The sequence below is a fragment of the Oncorhynchus mykiss genome, chromosome 25, assembly GCF_057628025.1.
Source record: "Oncorhynchus mykiss isolate SJ-2025 chromosome 25, ASM5762802v1, whole genome shotgun sequence".
NCBI lineage: Eukaryota > Metazoa > Chordata > Actinopteri > Salmoniformes > Salmonidae > Oncorhynchus > Oncorhynchus mykiss.
The window spans coordinates 67,817,906-67,835,443 of record NC_143046.1 but is presented as its reverse complement, the minus strand read 5'-3'; the positions used below and the strand labels follow the sequence as shown (position 1 = coordinate 67,835,443).

Sequence of the window (17,538 nt, the reverse complement as noted above, 5' to 3'; positions counted from 1 at the left end):
GTCCCTTTGCAGAAAAACAGCCCCAAAGCATGATGTTTCCACCCCCATGCTTCACAGTAGGTATGGTGTTCTTTGGATGCAACTCAGCATTCTTTGTCCTCCAAACACAACGAGTTGAGTTTTTACTAAAAAGTTATATCTTGGTTTCATCTGACCATATGACATTCTCCCAATCTTCTTCTGGATCATCCAAATGCTCTCTAGCAAACTTCAGACGGGCCTGGATATGTACTGGCTTAAAACATGTTGTGGCTGCGATCCTCGTACAGGAACCAAATCATGGGAAATTTCAGAGTGACAACTAAAAATACAACTTCGTAACATTAAACATTCTTGAAAATGCAAGTGTCTTACACCCTTCAAAAGATTTGAATCTTGGTAATCAAACTACGTTTTCCAATTTAAAATAGCTATTACAGAGAACAAATCCCATGCTTTTGTTTGAGAAGAACAATCAACAACAGAAACATTTTCCGCCATGACAGTTTTTACACATTCACATCTGAAGGTAAAATTATGACTTACATTCTGATATCTTGCTCTTATTTCTCTTCCTGAGGGTCCCAGTGATCAAATGAAGTGCCGTTTTCTTTGATAAAATCCGTTTTTATAGCCTAAATCTAAACATTTTGTAAACTGTTTGTGCCGTGAATTCAGATTTTTTGTTTGAGGATTCTTGTAGTGTTATGATTCAAACGAACTGAGGAGCTGTTTCTGCAAGGACAGGATGTACTTCTGGATGGGTAAGTGCTAATGCCATTTTATGAAATATAAAAATATATATATTTATATATATATATTTTTTGCAATGAAGTGTGGTTTGTTTGTGTGTGTGTGTGTGTGTGTGTTGGTTTGTTTGTGTGTGTGTGTGTGTGTGTGTGTGTGTATATATATATACAACAATGGCCGGAGTTGAATGTAACAGCACTTCACCTTAGTGACTGTTCCCTCTGCTCTATACAATACATATCTGTTTATTTTATGTGATGATAAAAGGCTCATACAATACAAATATTTTTTTAATGTTTTCTTTCACAGTGATAGCGACTCCGAGCCCCCGGTGCCAAGCTGCCCGCTCTACCTGTGCCCCCAGTGGTGTTCATATGCCACAGTTCATTACTGCAAAAAAGGCACAGCATGGGCCAAAAAGGGCAAAAGGCCACAGCATGGAGGCGTCGTTGTGTTCTGTGTCGCATGAAATGCACCACTTGTTCAGTTTGCCTCTGCTTTACATCAGAAAGAGACTGCTATGGGACATGGCACAGGCAGCAAAATATTGTGACGAGGACGAGGACTGTTTTTTTATTTTTTTTTATTTTTTCGAATATTTTTTTTAACATTTTTTTTGTGTGTGTGTGTGTTAGAATTGCTTTTTGATATGTTGTATATAGTTATTTGCACTGCTGTATATAGTTATAGGTCTTTTCACCAATTCGCCCACTTGGGTACATTTGGGCAACTTGTGTGGGACACCTGGGTGACTTCCTGCTAAATGTCATGTAGCTCACCCATTCCTGAAGTTATCAGTCTCTTTGCACACCTACAGCTGCCCTCTTGTGTTATCCATCAGAATGATCTCCAGCATCCTATCTGACTGTGTGGCTTTTCTAGTACATGTGAAAGATGATACTACAACAATAAAAAACAGAAAACGAATGCTCTTTCTTTCTCTTTTCTTCCACCAGATCTACTGTGTTATATTCTCCTACATTCAATTAACATTTCCACAAACTTCAGAATGTTTCCATTCAAATGATACCAAGAATATGCATATCCTTGCCTCTGGGGCTGAGCTACAGGCAGTTAGATTTGGGTATGACTTCAGGTGGAAATTGAGAACAAAGGGATGCAGCCAGCAGGGGGACACTTCTGGAACTGCAGGATTTGAGTCCCTGGCGGCGTAGTGTGTTACTGATGGTAGGCTTTGTTACTCTGGTCCCAGCTCTCTGCAGGTCATTCACTAGTCCCCCCCCCCCCCCACCCCCGTGTGTTTCTGGGATTTTTGCTCACCGTTCTTGTGATCATTTTGACCCCACGGGTGAGATCTTGCGTGGAGCCCCAGATCGAGGGAGATTATCAGTGGTCTTGTATGTCTTCCTTTTCCTAATAATTGCGCCCACTTTTGATTTCTTCAAACCAAGCTGCTTACCTGTTGCAGATTCAGTCTTCCCAGCCTGGTGCAGGTCTACAATTTTGTTTCTGGTGTCCTTTGACAGCTCTTTGGTTTTGGCCATAGTGGAGTTTGGAGTGTGACTGTTTGAGGTTGTGGACAGGTGTCTTTTATACTGATAACAAGTTCAAACAGGTGCCATTAATACAGGTAACGAGTGGAGGACAGAGGAGCCTCTTAAAGAAGAAGTTACAAGTCTGTGAGAGCCAGAAATCTTGCTTGTTTGTAGGTGACCAAATACTTATTTTCCACCATAATTTGCAAATAAATTCATTAAAAATCCTACAATGTGATTTTCTGGATTTTATTTATCATTTTGTCTCTCATAGTTGAAGTGTACCAATGATGAAAATTACAGGCCTCTCTCATCTTTTTAAGTGGGAGAACTTGCACAATTGGTGGCTGACTAAATACTTTTTTGCCCCACTGTATAGGAAGCAATTTCCCTTCACCACTACATACTGCGGTTCTCAAATTGCCTATAGTAGTTTGATAGTATCCTCTCTAAACATGGTCTTTGTGCATACTGTCAAAATACATTGTTTAAAAATGCTACCCCTGATGCTCTTTATAAATTACAGTTACAAAATCTCTGAAAACCATCTGGATTATAAATTATGTAAAATAGTGATATATAGCCTATAGTTTAAGAGGAGCAAGTATACCACCACCTTTGAAACTCACTCTTTGAATCTCAGCTGATTCAAAAGAGCTTTAGCAGCTTCGTGCTGAGTCGGGTGTTAAATATCACTTTCTTGAATGACAATTTGTCAGAGTCGGACCAGTCCATTTTGAAAGGTATGTGCTGATTTGGGTCTGGCTTTTCTATCAGCACAATGATATATACATTCCCAAATTATAAAAATGTCCACCGCATGCATTTAAATGATTTACAAGGCCAATGCAATTGATTGCAATTTCTGTTAACATGCTTTTTATGGAAGCAGTGGTACAACCAGAGAGAGCCTGTGAGCGAGGGGGGATTATTCACTTTTCCAAGACTGAGGGGGAACAACACCGTAGGGGAAAAACAAACATTTGACAGTGTTTGTTTTAGGATTCGTGAAGTGTTCCCACAATGTCTACGAAAGCAGAGCAATGTAAGTACCATTATTTAAAATCCACCCATTTTTAGGTGTAATTTTCTAGTAAGAAAGCGAAGGAGGGGAGCTGTCCTTGGTGATGAAACCGCGGTTGCTAAGGCAGGTTGCAACACGTACTCGCTCTGCAGATGATGGCTCTAGGTAGGGGCTAGTGTAGGGGATGCGCTATTTTCTGGCGGTGGTCAACACAACGATATGGGGAAAACATAATAATAGATATTAACCTTTCATTTTTGATTGACACGTTGAAAGAAAGGTTGGTGCGGAGAAAGAGATGTAGGTTATTGGTTTCAAGGTCGATTTGACAAATGCTCCGCTAAACAATATGGTGGCATTGGCGATCAGTAATGTGGTTGCTTTGCTTGTTCTTTTACTTACTTGACATAATATGAGACGAGTTTTTTTCTTCGTCATTTGCGTCTGAAACAGGTGGATAAGCATACTGCGGTTACACTGTATATGATCAACTGAATCAATGCACAGTGTAATAAACAATTGGTGGTTTGTTGTTGTTGTCAGTCAACACACCTTGGAGAACTCAACATTACTCAAGTAGGCATGTGTTACTTGGTTTCGAATAGGCCTATAGTAATAACTGGAAGAAACAAGTTCATATAGGCCCATCTACATTTATTTGGTATAAAGCCTGCTCAATATCGACTTGAAATGTACTTGGCCATGTTTGGGGCAAAATAGAATGTTCTATAGGCTAATCTATGGTCCCATGTAGGCTATGTATTGTAAACATCGCAAGAAAGGGAAATAATCACCATTTGAACTCTAGCCTATAGACGATTTGTGTTGTTTCTCCTTTCTTCAGTACATAGACATTACTGAATTGGTCGGACATTAGTTTGCACAAGTCTCACAAATTTTAGCCCTTAAAACAACAGTTGAAATTGTTTTTTGTCAGGCAAAAACTAGAGACAGTAGATGTCCAGATTTTGCACCTTTGCTAATCTCGTCCACTCAGCAGGCTCTAGCAAGTGAGCCTGTGAATGAGGTTACACCTTTGCTCACATTTCTGGTTTTGCAAAGTGTGTCTGAAGGTAGCCTATTTTGGCAATGCAGTCATTCATTGCTATGAAATTTGCAAAAAATAACACACTCATACACCCACGTAGATAACCTAAACACACTAATTGACGTACACATCTACACACACACACACACACACACACACACACACACACACACACACACACACACACACACACACACACACACACAAAAACAAAGCCTGTGGGTGTTGTTGTTATTTTTGGGACTTGTCATTTGCAGGTCAGCGAAAGCTAACCACTATTCCTCTCTGAGTCACAAAATGGCACCAAAACGACCCATTCCAGGGTTGGTTGTGACCTAGCTGGCCAAACACAAATGCCACTTAAAGAGAGACAATGAAGGTTCACAGAGACCCTCGCCCTTTGCCATGCTTATGGGGCAGCATATCAATGACCAGGCTTATACTGTACCAACCATAACCCATTGCCACCCCCCCCCCCCTTATGTGAAAAGGCTTCATCAGATGTCATATGTTTGTCACTCTGCTCTTTATCTTGTTTAGTTGCCTCTAAGATAAGATACTTGCAAGAGTATCACAACCGCGTGCAACACAATATTTACCCCGTGCCCTCCGGAACAGACATTGCAAACACATTGAAATACTTTTCCCAAACCCTGCTCAGGTAAGTAGCCTGCGCTGGAACCACAGGTGAAGTAATGGAGTGTAACAGTATTTGGTGTTTAGTTTCAGAGGAGAGGTGACTGGGGTTAAGCCTAATTCTAATACATGCACAGCAATAAGACAGGATTACTGCTGGTAGGAAGTCAGTTGGAATTAAAAGATAGAAGTGGAAATATGGGAAACGGTATTCTACAATGTAACTTTATAGTGTGCATCATCATTTAAGAATCCTAGTTGAAAACCCTCAGGTAATTTTCAGAGAGGGAATTGTCTTGCTCCATCCTCTGCCTTTGTGATACCATATGCTTCATGTTGCTGTATGAGGACCATGATCCTACAGTATCTCATCAGTGCACTATAACATTCTGACCAAACTGGACGCCATCGCGCCATGTTGATTTTGTACCCCCACACCAGACATGATGATCAGGATCAGGACACGCAGGTTGAAATATCAAAACAAACTCTGAACCAATTATATTAATTTGGGGACAGGTCGAAAAGCATTAAACATTTATGGCAATTTAGCTAGCTAGCTTGCTGTTGCTAGCTAATATGTCCTGGGATAGAAACATTGGGTTGTTATTTTACCTGAAATACACAAAGTCCTCTACTCCGACAATTAATCCACAGATAAAACAGTATATACCAAATTCCTTTCACGTTATCTCTCCTCCTTCCTCAGGCTTCTTTTTGACTTCTTTGGACTTTATATAGCGGTTGGCAACCAACTTTATGGTGCATTACTACATCCGACTGGAGTGTGGACGTCAGTTAATCTTTCAATCACCCACGTGGATATATGCCCATAAACACCAATGAGGAGATGGGAGAGGCCGGACTTGCAGCGCATTGAGCATCACAAATAGAACCTATTTCTATTTTACCGCCTGGCCTGCCAGACACTTGCTGAGGCGCGCGAGCAGTGTGGGTGCAATGATTGAATAACATGTATGTGTACATTTATTTTTGCAAAGCTTGCGCACGAGATGCGAGTGGTGTGGTCAGCATGATAGAGTCAACAACATGTTCCCCCTCTTATCATGCCATGGCTGTTTGGAAAAGTATGCTCAAATTGAGACAAGCCAATAATGGCAATTTTGGTAGATTTTAATTGTGTTGATGTTGTCTGCAAGTAGGAGGTTATAAATGTTAATAATGATGTTATCTTGCTGATTATACCGGGTATGGTTTGTTTTATATTTGAGAATTTAAAAATAAATAAATAGGCAATCTCAACCCCTCTGTAGGTTCAGTGTTAGCTTTCTAGATGTACATGTCCATGGGATGTCCTGGAGTCTCACTCCCAAAGGGGCTAGGGGAGGTCTGGTCCTCTGGCTCCTTGGGTCTGAGAAGTCCCCAATGTGCTGTGACAGAGGACGGGAAGGAACAACACGTCCCCTCAGAACAGGTCAAGAAGCCAGGGCAGCCATTATGGCCATAAGCAGTATGTGACATTTAAGGCTTTGAGTTTGAGCAGAGCTCTCTGTGAAAATGAGCTGTGCTTTGATCATTGGCTACAGAAATCATCATCATTAGGCACAGTAATCTAAAAGGATGTGCATGAGGGAGACAGAACTTTCATGTTCCACTTTCATGAAATGTATGGGATTATGACGATCCCTTTAATTCCATCACACAGTGGACATACAGTAATAGTGTACTGTGAATACATTTTACTGTGGCCAAATTTGGATTATTTTCAAGTCAAACATTGGTAAAGTATCCTGGATCTTTCTGACTTTGCTGAGAGAGCTAGCATCCCTTGTGAGTGTGTTGTTACAAGCCTGGCATCCTATTTGTCCTTGGCACAGATGGAGCGTGATGGGGGCTGTGATTGTACGAGCCTGTGTTGTGGCAGTTAACTCGAATTACAATTGTGTCTGTGAGGCGCGGTATCGTTGGGGTGTGAAGGGAATCCTGCTGGTATGATACTGTAACATTCGTCTTGTGTTTTCCTTGAGCTAAATCTCCTCCCTCCTAACTCACACATCAAGCCATGCCTCCCACATTGAAACCACTCTGCACTGCTCAGTAGACTCTCAGACATTCAGACAGACACCTGTGTTTCATTGGCCTGGGGTGCACTGAGGCTTGAAAACTGGAATGAGCATATGTCAGGTTCCTAAAAAGAAAGAACCCTGCACAGACAGAGGATGGAGCGGCCAAATTAATATTTAATGAATTCTGCAGCATAGAAAGAAATCAGTGTAAGACATTGACGGTATTGGTTTAAAGGGATGGGGCTACCCATGGGCTCAATTTAAGGTGGTTTACCCCAAGGGGGTGTTATGTAACATGTCATAAATTATTAGTCAAATATGATATAGTTGCCAGATTTTCCTCCCAGCCAGTCATCTAGAAAGTAACACATACCAGCCAAGCTCTCTAGCTCTCTGCATCAATGAGCCATGGATTCACAGTCGCCCTGACCCCATGCCAAATTCCATCACTCATTAGAGTGACTGTGAGGAACCAACTGACACTGAAAACAGATAATGAATCTGGCATGAACAAGTCACACTCAAAGGAAATCAAAAATCTCACATCTAGCTATTTGAGACAAAAACAGGGGCTATTACGGTATTGTATCCCCGAGCTAATGCTTCGTTACAGTAATGCTACTTATAATCAGTGGCTCACTCATGCTTGAGAGCAACTACACATTGCCACAGTTAGAGAAAACATTTGGAAAATAGCGTTGCTTTGATTGGAAGTGTAGGATGTTTTATCTGATCTGAGATGTGTGTCTAACTCTGTGCGCATAACCTGAGTCTGTGTACTGTATGTTGGTTTGTCTGTCTGTGTGTTTGTCTGTCTGTGTGTTTGTGTGTGTGTGTGTGTGTGTGTGTGTGTGTGTGTGTACGTGTGGGGGGGAGGGGGGGGGGTTTGCTCAATTGAATTCTTCAGTTTGATATGTGCAAAGGGCTCAGTGATATTAAGTTATACTCCACAAGATGTAAAGCTGACCCCCCCCCCCCCCCCCCCCCCCCCGATTGTTAAACTGACTATCCATTCCAACTCCCCAGAAAGACGTTTACGTTTTTCACACTTTGGTTACTGGTATTTAAAACTGTCCAACATATCCAAATTCTTGCGGAGTGTAACTTTCAGGGGAATTGTCAGAGTAAAGAAAGTGCGTAATGATGTTGGTATTGTAAAATGTTATAATAGTAGGCTATTCTGTATTTCTGCACTATAATCTCCTTACTCACACCCCTCTAGAAATGCTATACCTCTATCTCTATAAAGGACCTTTCAAAAACACAATACATCAGCATTTGTAATCTGTGCTCTCATGCTAAGTACCTCCAAATCATTTTACTGATAGAAAAGCTTAGTTCTTTTACATAATGTTTAGTGAAAGAGAAGGGCTCTCCACCCCCCCTCCCCCCTCCCCAACGCTAGAATCCTCACACACTAACCAACCAACTCGTTCTCCGTCTCTGGTGAGATTTCCACCTTGCCAGGGGACAGAAAACACAAACGTCCATTCCACATTAGCTCACAAACATAATGCTACCGGTCATCCCGTTTGAAACAACCTATTCCTTTGTCATTATAGTTTCTCCCCTACCGTAGATTAGTTCTTACAATTATTTAAGAGACTCGAATCCATATGCCTGTTGGATCTCATTATTAATCCTGATGATACTGATACAGTATCATAATGTATGCGTACAGACATTTCTCTGGTGCAATAAACATGTGTTGTGACCCAGGAATTCTTATCTAACCTCACACACATATTTATTACTAGCTGAAGCATGTTTCCAAAGTGCCACCTCTGTATTTTTCCTAAACGATGTGGTGTTGCTCCCATCCTTCACGACAGCCCCACAAAACAGGATATATTTCCCTGAGAAACATCATGGCCCATTGGCCTCACTGTATGGCTGTTGCTGAATCGATCTGATCGGAATATAGCAGCCATAGAGGGAAAACCATTTGCAGTTTCCCCTTTGGAGAAGTATGGGGTTGCCACTGAAAACATGCCATTTTTTACATTCTTGCTCCTTGTCACCAGATACGCATGAGATGCAGTGGTCATTGCAGTTTTTGCAAACATATTTTTTGTTTTTAGAAGACAAAGATGTACAAAAAGTGAAATAGAAAATGTAAGTAATTCTATATGACACTGAACAGATAAAGCAGGGAACAATTCCCCATGCCTTCAGTGAAATATTACAGACACTGCATCCTATGTGGAGTCTATCTGGGTTAGTTTTTTTCTATTTACCCTGTCTCTGTAGTGCCATTTCAATGTAATGTGCTGTTTCTTTGTTTCTTTGTTGTCTCTTTTTTCCCTTGTTCCCCCCTCCCCCCCTACCCCCTCACTCCCGGAGCAGCATTCTGTCCCGCACAGGCAGGAAGGAGAACCAGGAAGCATCCAATTTGGCCGTGCCCATGACCATGTGTCTTTTTCCTGTGCCATTCCCACTCACCCCATCTCTAAGACCACAAGTCAGTTCCATCAACCCTACAGTTACTCGCTCCCTCCTTTACAGCGTTCTGCGTGATGCCCCGTCAGACCGCGGGGGGCAGGGGCAGCAGAGTCGGGACGCTCAGCTCTCAGAGTACCCCTCTCTGGACTATCAGGGGCTCTATGCGACCCTCGTGACCCTGCTTGACCTGGTGCCCCTGCTGCAGCACGGTCAGCATGGTGAGTGAAGCCAGGGTGTCCTCTGTACATGTCCACCCCCCCCCCCCCCCCCCCCCCCCCCGCCTCATTTCCACCAAGAGAGGAGTCCCACAGATGATCTGAAGGGATGCATGGGGTGATGGGGAACACGCTGGATCCTGACAGCTCACTTTGTTGATAACATAGAACATGGAATTTACAGACATACTGTAGTACTGTAAACATGTATTAACTGTTTGCTTTCTCTTTGTAAATGAGAATGTGAAATTGGAAAAATGCATTGAAAATGTATGTTTGCAGAAAAGCCATTTAAAGGTTAAATTGCTATGGCTAGCATATGTTGTGTATCTATTAACTGCACCAGGGAATAGTAATCTGTCAATAGCAAGTCTGTTAATACAGTTGAAGTCGGCAGTTTACATACACCTTAGCCAAGTACATTTCAACTCAGTTTTTCACAATTCCTGCCATTTAATCTTAGTAAAAATTCAGTCAGTTAGGATCACCACTTTATTTTAAGAATGTGAAATGTCAGAATAATAGTAGAGAGAATTATTTATTTCAGCTTTTATTGTTTCATCACATTCCCAGTGGGTCAGAAGTTTACATGCACTCAATATGTATTTGGTAGCATTGCCTTTAAATTGTTTAACTTGGGTCAAACGTTTCAGGTTGGCTTCCACAAGCTTCCCACAATAAGTTGGGTGAATTTTGGCCCATTCCTCCTGACAGAGCCGGTGTAGCTGAGTCAGGTTTGTAGGCTCGCACACGCTTTTTCAGTTCTGCCCACAAATTTTCTTTAGGTTTGAGGTCAGGGCTTTGTGATGGACACTCCAATACCTTGACTTTGTTGTCCTTAAGCCATTTTGCTACAACTTTGGAAGTATGCCTGGGGTCATTGTCCATTTGGAAGACACATTTGCGACCAAGCTTTATCTTCCTGACTGATGACTTGAGATGTTGCTTCAATATATCCACATAATTCTCCTACCTCATGATGCCATCTATTTTGTGAAGTGCACCAGTCTCTCCTGCAGCAAAGCAGCCGCACAACATGATACTTTACGGTTGGGATGGTGTTCTTCGGCTTGCAAGCGTCCCCCTTTTTCCTCCAAACATAATGATGGTCATTATGGCCAAACAGTTCTATTTTTTTCATCAGACCAGAGGACATTTCTCCAAAAAGTACGATCTTTGTCCCCATGTGCAGTTGCAAACCGTAGTCTGGCTTTGTTATGGCGATTTTGGAGCAGTGGCTTCTTCCTTGCTGAGCGGCCTTTCAGGTTATGTCGATATAGGACTCGTTTTACTGTGGATATAGATACTTTTGTACCTGTTTCCTCCAGCATCTTCACAAGGTCCTTTGCTGTTGTTCTGGGATTGATTTGCACTTTTCGCACCAGAGTCAAATCAAATAAAAATGTTTTTGTCACATACACATGGTTAGCAGATGTTGATGCGAGTGTAGCGAAATGCTTGTGATTCCAGTTTCGACCATGCTGTAATATCTAACAAGTAATCTAACAATTTCACAACAAATACCTTATACACACAAGTGTAAAGGAATGAATAAGAATATGTATATAAAAATATATATGGATGAGCGATGGCCGAACGGCATAGGCAAGATGCAGTAGATGGTATAGAGTACAGTATATACATATAAGACGAGTAGTGTAGGGTATGTAAACATTATATAAAGTGGCATAGTTTAAAGTGACTAGTGATACATTTATAACATCCCATTTTCTATTATTAAAGTGGCTAGAGATTGAGTCAGTATGTTGGCAGCAGCCACTCAATGTTAGTGATGGCTGTATAACAGTCTGATGGCCTTGAGATAGAAGCTGTTTTTCAGTCTCTCGGTCCCAGCTTTGATGTACCTGTACTGACCTCGCCTTCTGGATGATAGCAGGGTGAACAGGCTGTGGCTCGGGTGGTTGTTGTCCTTGATGATCTTTTTGGGATTCCTGTGACATCGGGTGGTGTAGGTGTCCTTGAGAGCAGGTAGTTTGCCCCCGGTGATGCGTTGTGCAGACCTCACTATCCTCTGGAGAGCCTTACGGTTGTGGGCGGAGCAATTGCCCTACCAGGCGGTGATACAGCCCGACAGGATGCTCTCGATTGTGCATCTGTAAAAGTTTGTGAGTGTTTTTGGTGACAAGCAGAATTTCTTCAGCATCCTGAGGTTGAAGAGGCACTGTTGCGCCTTCTTCACCACGCTGTCTGTGTGGGTGGACCAATTCAGTTTGTCCGTGATGTGTACGCCGAGGAACTTAACATTTTCCACCTTCTCCACTACTGTCCCGTCAATGTGAATAGGGGGTTGTTTCCTCTGCTGTTTCCTGAAGTCCACGATCATCTCCTTTGTTTTGTTGACATTGAGGGTGAGGTTATTTTCCTGACCCCACACTCCGAGGGCCCTCACCTCCTCCCTGTAGGCCGTCTCGTTGTTGTTGGTAATCAAGCCTACCACTGTAGTGTCATCTGAAAACTTGATGATTGAGTTGGAGGCGTGATATGCACCCTTGTGGTGCCCCAGTGTTGAGGATCAGCAGGGTGGAGATGTTGTTTCCTACCCTAATCACCTGGGGGTGGCCCGTCAGGAAGTCCAGGACCCAGTTGCACAGGGCGGGGTCGAGACCCAGGGTCTCGAGCTTAATGACGAGTTTGGAGTGTACTATGGTGTTAAATGCTGAGCTGTAATCGATGAACAGCATTCTTACACTTAGGTATTCCTCTTATCCAGATGGGTTAGGGCAGTGTGTAGTGTGATTGCGATTGTGTCGTCTGTGGACCTATTGGGGCGGTAAGCAAATTGGAATGGGTCTAGGGTGTCAGGTTGCGTGGAGGTGATAGTCTCTCAAAGCACTTCATGATGACGGAGGTGAGTCCTACGGGACGATAGTCATTTAGCTCAGTTACCTTAGCTTTCTTGGGAACTGGAACAATGGTGGCCATCTTGAAGCATGTGGGAACAGCGGACTGGGATAAGGATTGATTGAATATGTCCGTAAACACACCAGCCACCTGGTATGCGCATGCTCTGAGGACACTGCCAGGGATGCTGTCTGGGCCAGCAGCCTTGCGAGGGTTAACACGTGTAAATGCTTTACTCACGTTGACTGCGGTGAAGGAGAGCTCGCAGATTTTGGTAGCAGACTGTGTCGTTGGCACTGTATTGTCCTCAAAGCAAGCGAAGAAGTTGTTTAGTTTGTCTGGGAGCAGGACATCGTGGTCCGCGACGGGGCCGGTTTTCTTTTCATAGTCCATGACTGACTGTAGACCCTGCCACATACCTCTCGTGCCTGAGCCGTTGAATTACGACTCTACTTTGTCTCTATACTGACGCTTAGCTTGTTTGATTGCCTTGCGGAGGGAATAGCTACACTGTTTGTATTCGGTCATGTTTCCTGTCGCCTTGCGCTGATTAAAAGCAGTGGTTCGTGCTTTCAGTTTTGCACGAATGCTGCCATCAATCCACGTTCATCTCTAGGAGACAGAACGCATCTCCTTCCTGAGCGGTATGACGGTCGCGTGGTCCCATGGGGTTTATACTTGCGTACTATTGTTTGTACAGATGAACGTGGTACCTTCAGGCATTTGGAAATTGCTCCCAAGGCTGAACCTGACTTGTGGAGGTCTACAATTTTATTTCTGAGGTCTTGGCTGGTTTATTTTGATTTTCCCATGATGTCAAGCAAAGAGGCACTGAGTTTGAAGGTAGGCCTTGAAATACATCCACAGGTATACCTCCAATTGACTCAAATGATGTCAATTAGCCTATCGGAAGCTTCTAAAGCCATGATATAATTTTCTGGAATTTTCCAAGCTGTTTAAAGGCACAGTTAACTTAGTGCATGTAAACTTCTGATCCACTGGAATTGTGATACAGTGAATTATAAGTGAAATCATCTGTCTGTCAACAATTGTTGGAAAACTTACTAGATGTAGATGTCCTAACCGACTTGCCAAAACTATGGTTTGTTAACAAGAAATTTGTGGAGTTGTTGAAAAACGAGTTTTAATGACTCCAACCTAAGTGTATGTAATCTTCAAAAGAAATCTTCCAAGACCTCAGAAAAAAAATTGTAGACCTCCACAAGTCTAGTTCATCTTTGGGAGCAATTTCCAAATGCCTGAAGGTACCACGTTCATCTGTACAGTACAAACAATTGTACACAAGTATAAACACCATGGGACCACGCAGCTGTCATACCGCTCAGGAAGGAGACGCGTTCTGTCTCCTAGAGATGAACCTACTTTGGTGCAAAAAGTGCAAATCAATCCCAGAACAACAGCAAAGGACCATGTGAAGATGCTGGAGGAAACCGGTACAAAAGTATCTATATCTACAGTAAAATGAGTCCTATATCGACATAACCTGAAATGCCGCTCAGCAAGGGAGATGCCACTGCTCCAAAACCGCCATAAAAAAGCTGGTTTGCAACTGCACATGGGGACAAAGATCCTACTTTTTGGAGAAATGTCCTCTGGTCTGATGAAACTGTTTGGCCATAATGACCATCGTTATGTTTGGGTGAAAAAGGGGGAGGCTTGCAAGCCGAAGATCCTCTTCCCAATCGTGAAGCACGGGGGTGGTAGCATCATGTTGTGGGGGTGTTTGGCTGCAGGAGGGACTGGTGCACTTCACTAAATAGATGACATCATAAGGGAGGAAAACTATGTGGATATATTGAAGCAACATCTCAAGACATCAGCCAGGAAGTTAAAGCTTGGTCGCAAATGGGTCTTCCAAATGGACAACGACCCCAAGCATACTTCCACATTTGTGGAAAAATTGCTTAAGGACAACAAAGTCAAGGTATTGGAGTGTCCATCACAAAGCCCTGACCTCAATCCTATAGAAAATTTGTGGGCAGAACTGAAAAAGCGTGTGGGAGCAAGGAGGCCTACAATCCTGATTCAGTTACACCAGCTCTGTCAGGAGGAATGGGCCAAAATTCACCCAACTTATTGTGGGAAGCTTGAGGAAGGCAACCTGAAACATTTGACCCAAGTTAAACAATTTAAAGGCAATGCTACCAAATACTAATTGAGTGTATGTAAACTTCTGACCCACTGGAAATGTGATGAAAGAAATTAAAGCTGAAATAAATCCTTCTCTCTACTATTATTCTGATATTTCCCATTCTTAAAATAAAGTGGTGATCTTATCTGACCTAAGACAGGGAATTTTTTACGAGGATTAAATGTCAGGAATTGTGAAAAACTGAGTTGAAATGTAAACTTCCGACTTCAACTGTATATCTGAGTATATAGAATGTTAGCAACAGTAGTGTTTCATTACTAATTGATTAGTTTAAAAAAATGTAAAAGCACGAAAGCCTAACTTCTTGACTGGAAAGCCCTACCCTTTGCTGAGTGTAAGCATCAGTATCACAATGCTCTCTCGGGATGTTGTTGTTTTTATACCAAACCTGGGTTCAAATTCTTTTTCAGGTATTTTAATTACTTTTCAATATATTTCAAGACAAGTATTCAGATACCAATTTCTTTGAAGTATTTTAATATTGGAACATATTTGGAAAATACACTCAAATATACTCCCATGCATTTAACCCAGCAATTAGGAAAATAGTATTTGAAATAAAGTATAAAATACTTTCAAATACAAGTTTGTCGTCTATTTGATTTTTACAAATAACCATTCAAATACTCAAATAAAAGTACTTGTTTTGGGATGTGTATTTGAAAATACTCAAAAACACAGAATAAAAAAAATAAGAAAATACTCAAATACACAAATATCTGAACAGATCTGATTCATACAAATTCTATATATTTATGTGTTTCCTTTAAGTTTAAATGCTATATTTTTAATTTACTTTGCAAAATATGTACATTTCATTGAATTTCTGTCTCTCTGTGTTTGTGCGTTTTGGCTCTCCCTTCTCCCATCAGATCTTGGACAGTCCATATTTTACACAACAACTTGCCTCCTGCCCTTTCTCAGTGACGATATTCTCAGCACTTTACCCTACACTATGATCTCCACTTTAGCTACATTCCCCCCATTCCTTCACAAAGACATCATTGAGTACCTGAGCACCTCTTTCCTCCCCATGGCTATATGTGAGTACAGCCACTCTGTATCAAACATCCATCTACATGCATGTGAAAAAAACCCACTGTTGAATTCAAGACAAGTCATTAAGTGGGATAAGTATAATTTAATATGAGTAGTCATATCTTTTTAGCAGAAATATCAATCGCATCACCATATCAAAGGAACTGTTTGGTTGGTGTCCTACTCCTACTGAGGCGTGGGTTGTTTCTTCTCTTTTCTGCCCTTTTTTAGTGGGTTCCACTAGAAGAGAAGGGGGCGTCCCAGCATATGTCAATCTCTCTGCCTCCTCCATGCTAATGATAGCTATGCAGTACACTTCCAACCCAGGTAAACGTGTAACTTAGGTTATTCCCAACCAGTACAGTACGTCACAGTTTTTCTGTCATGTTTTGATTTCATACTGTGTTGTACCTGACACCTATGTGACTTAAATCTTTGTCTATTTGTTTCCAGTATACCACTGTCAGTTGTTGGAGTGTCTTATGAAGCACAAGCAGGAAGTGTGGAAGGTATATGTTCACAAATGGAATGTGTCATAATTCACATAGATAAGATGCCCAAACAACTCTCTCATACAGATGTAGGATCTTCATTTGATCACCCTGTAGAAGGAGAACTGCAACAGGGTGATTGATGTCCATGAATTATAATCCACATAATCATTTACATTTTCTGTTGCTGCAGGATTATTTACCTGCTGTAGCAAACTTGCTCAAATTAAGATCCTACATCTGTAGATATGGAAAGTGTCAGTGAAAAGCTTTGTGACGGTCTTACACGTTAGCTCATCACTATGGCCTGTGTTGTGCTGTGGCAGGACCTGCTGTATGTCATTTCGTACGGACCATCCCAAGTCAAGCCTCCAGCCGTGCAGATGCTCTTTCATTACTGGCCAAACCTAAAGCCCCCAGGAGCCATCAGTGAATACAGTGGACTGCAATACACAGGTGAGGTTGCCTTTGGTCTGCCTGTCAGGCTGTGCTTGTATGCAATACAGGTGTAGGATTTTTATTTGATCACCCTGTTGCAGGAGAACATTCCAGCAATTCAGGACATACAGGACATTTAAAACGTATAGTGTATTTCAGGTTTGAAAATGCTTCTGAATGTTGTAATTTCCACTTTGAAATTTCAGACTTGATTTTCCTTTTACGAAAAATGTATCAACCCCTACAAAAATGTCCATTAATTATAATCCACATAAATAATCCACATTTCCAGTTGCAGCAGAATTATTTTCCTGCTGTAGCAAACTGTCTCAAAATAAGATCCTACATCTGTAGATCTCAGGTTGCAGCAGTCTAACCTTCCTTCCACACTACCTTTTCCCCTTTCCTTCTCTCCCTCTATTCTATTTCCCCCTGCCACAGCCTGGAACCCCATCCATTGCCAACACATTGAGTGTCACAATGCCATCAATAAGCCTGCTGTCAAGGTAACGTCTGAGTAACTGCTGTGCACTGTAGCCAATATAAAACACATACAAGACCGATATATTCAATCCATTGTGTACACAAACATAAAGTGAATACACACAGTATGTGCCAGATTGCCATGGTATGTTAGCATCTTGGTGTTTGCTGCTGTAAGTGCCACGTTAAATGAGCCAGGGATTGCTTGAGACACTGTGGTAGTTCCGTGGGGTAATGATATCAGTGGCCACCCGACTCAAGGCCTGTTTGCTATGTGCTCAGCCTGTCTCTGCTCAACTGTGCTAAAAACAGACAAGTAGAGCAGAGACGGGAACAGGGGCAGGGACAGGGGACGGATTTCAATTACCCAGGATTGCAGAGGGTGTGTTTGGGGGAGGGGGGGGGGGGGGCTAATTGGAAGCGATGACCCCATGCG

General features: G+C 42.1%; 1 protein-coding gene across 1 annotated transcript in view; it reads left to right on the top strand.

Annotated features, from left to right (window-relative positions):
- The first annotated feature begins 3,155 nt into the window (after positions 1-3,155).
- The window catches only part of LOC110505600 (protein unc-79 homolog), a 52,146-nt gene continuing 37,763 nt past the window's right edge, over positions 3,156-17,538 (top strand). Inside the window, exons 1-8 of the mRNA XM_090219270.1 lie at positions 3,156-3,270; positions 4,838-4,958; positions 9,466-9,620; positions 15,525-15,695; positions 15,922-16,017; positions 16,144-16,199; positions 16,508-16,637; positions 17,061-17,125. Coding sequence (XP_090075396.1) covers positions 3,249-3,270; positions 4,838-4,958; positions 9,466-9,620; positions 15,525-15,695; positions 15,922-16,017; positions 16,144-16,199; positions 16,508-16,637; positions 17,061-17,125 — 816 coding nt within the window. The 5' untranslated portion in view covers positions 3,156-3,248. The remainder of the gene's footprint in view (positions 3,271-4,837; positions 4,959-9,465; positions 9,621-15,524; positions 15,696-15,921; positions 16,018-16,143; positions 16,200-16,507; positions 16,638-17,060; positions 17,126-17,538) is intronic.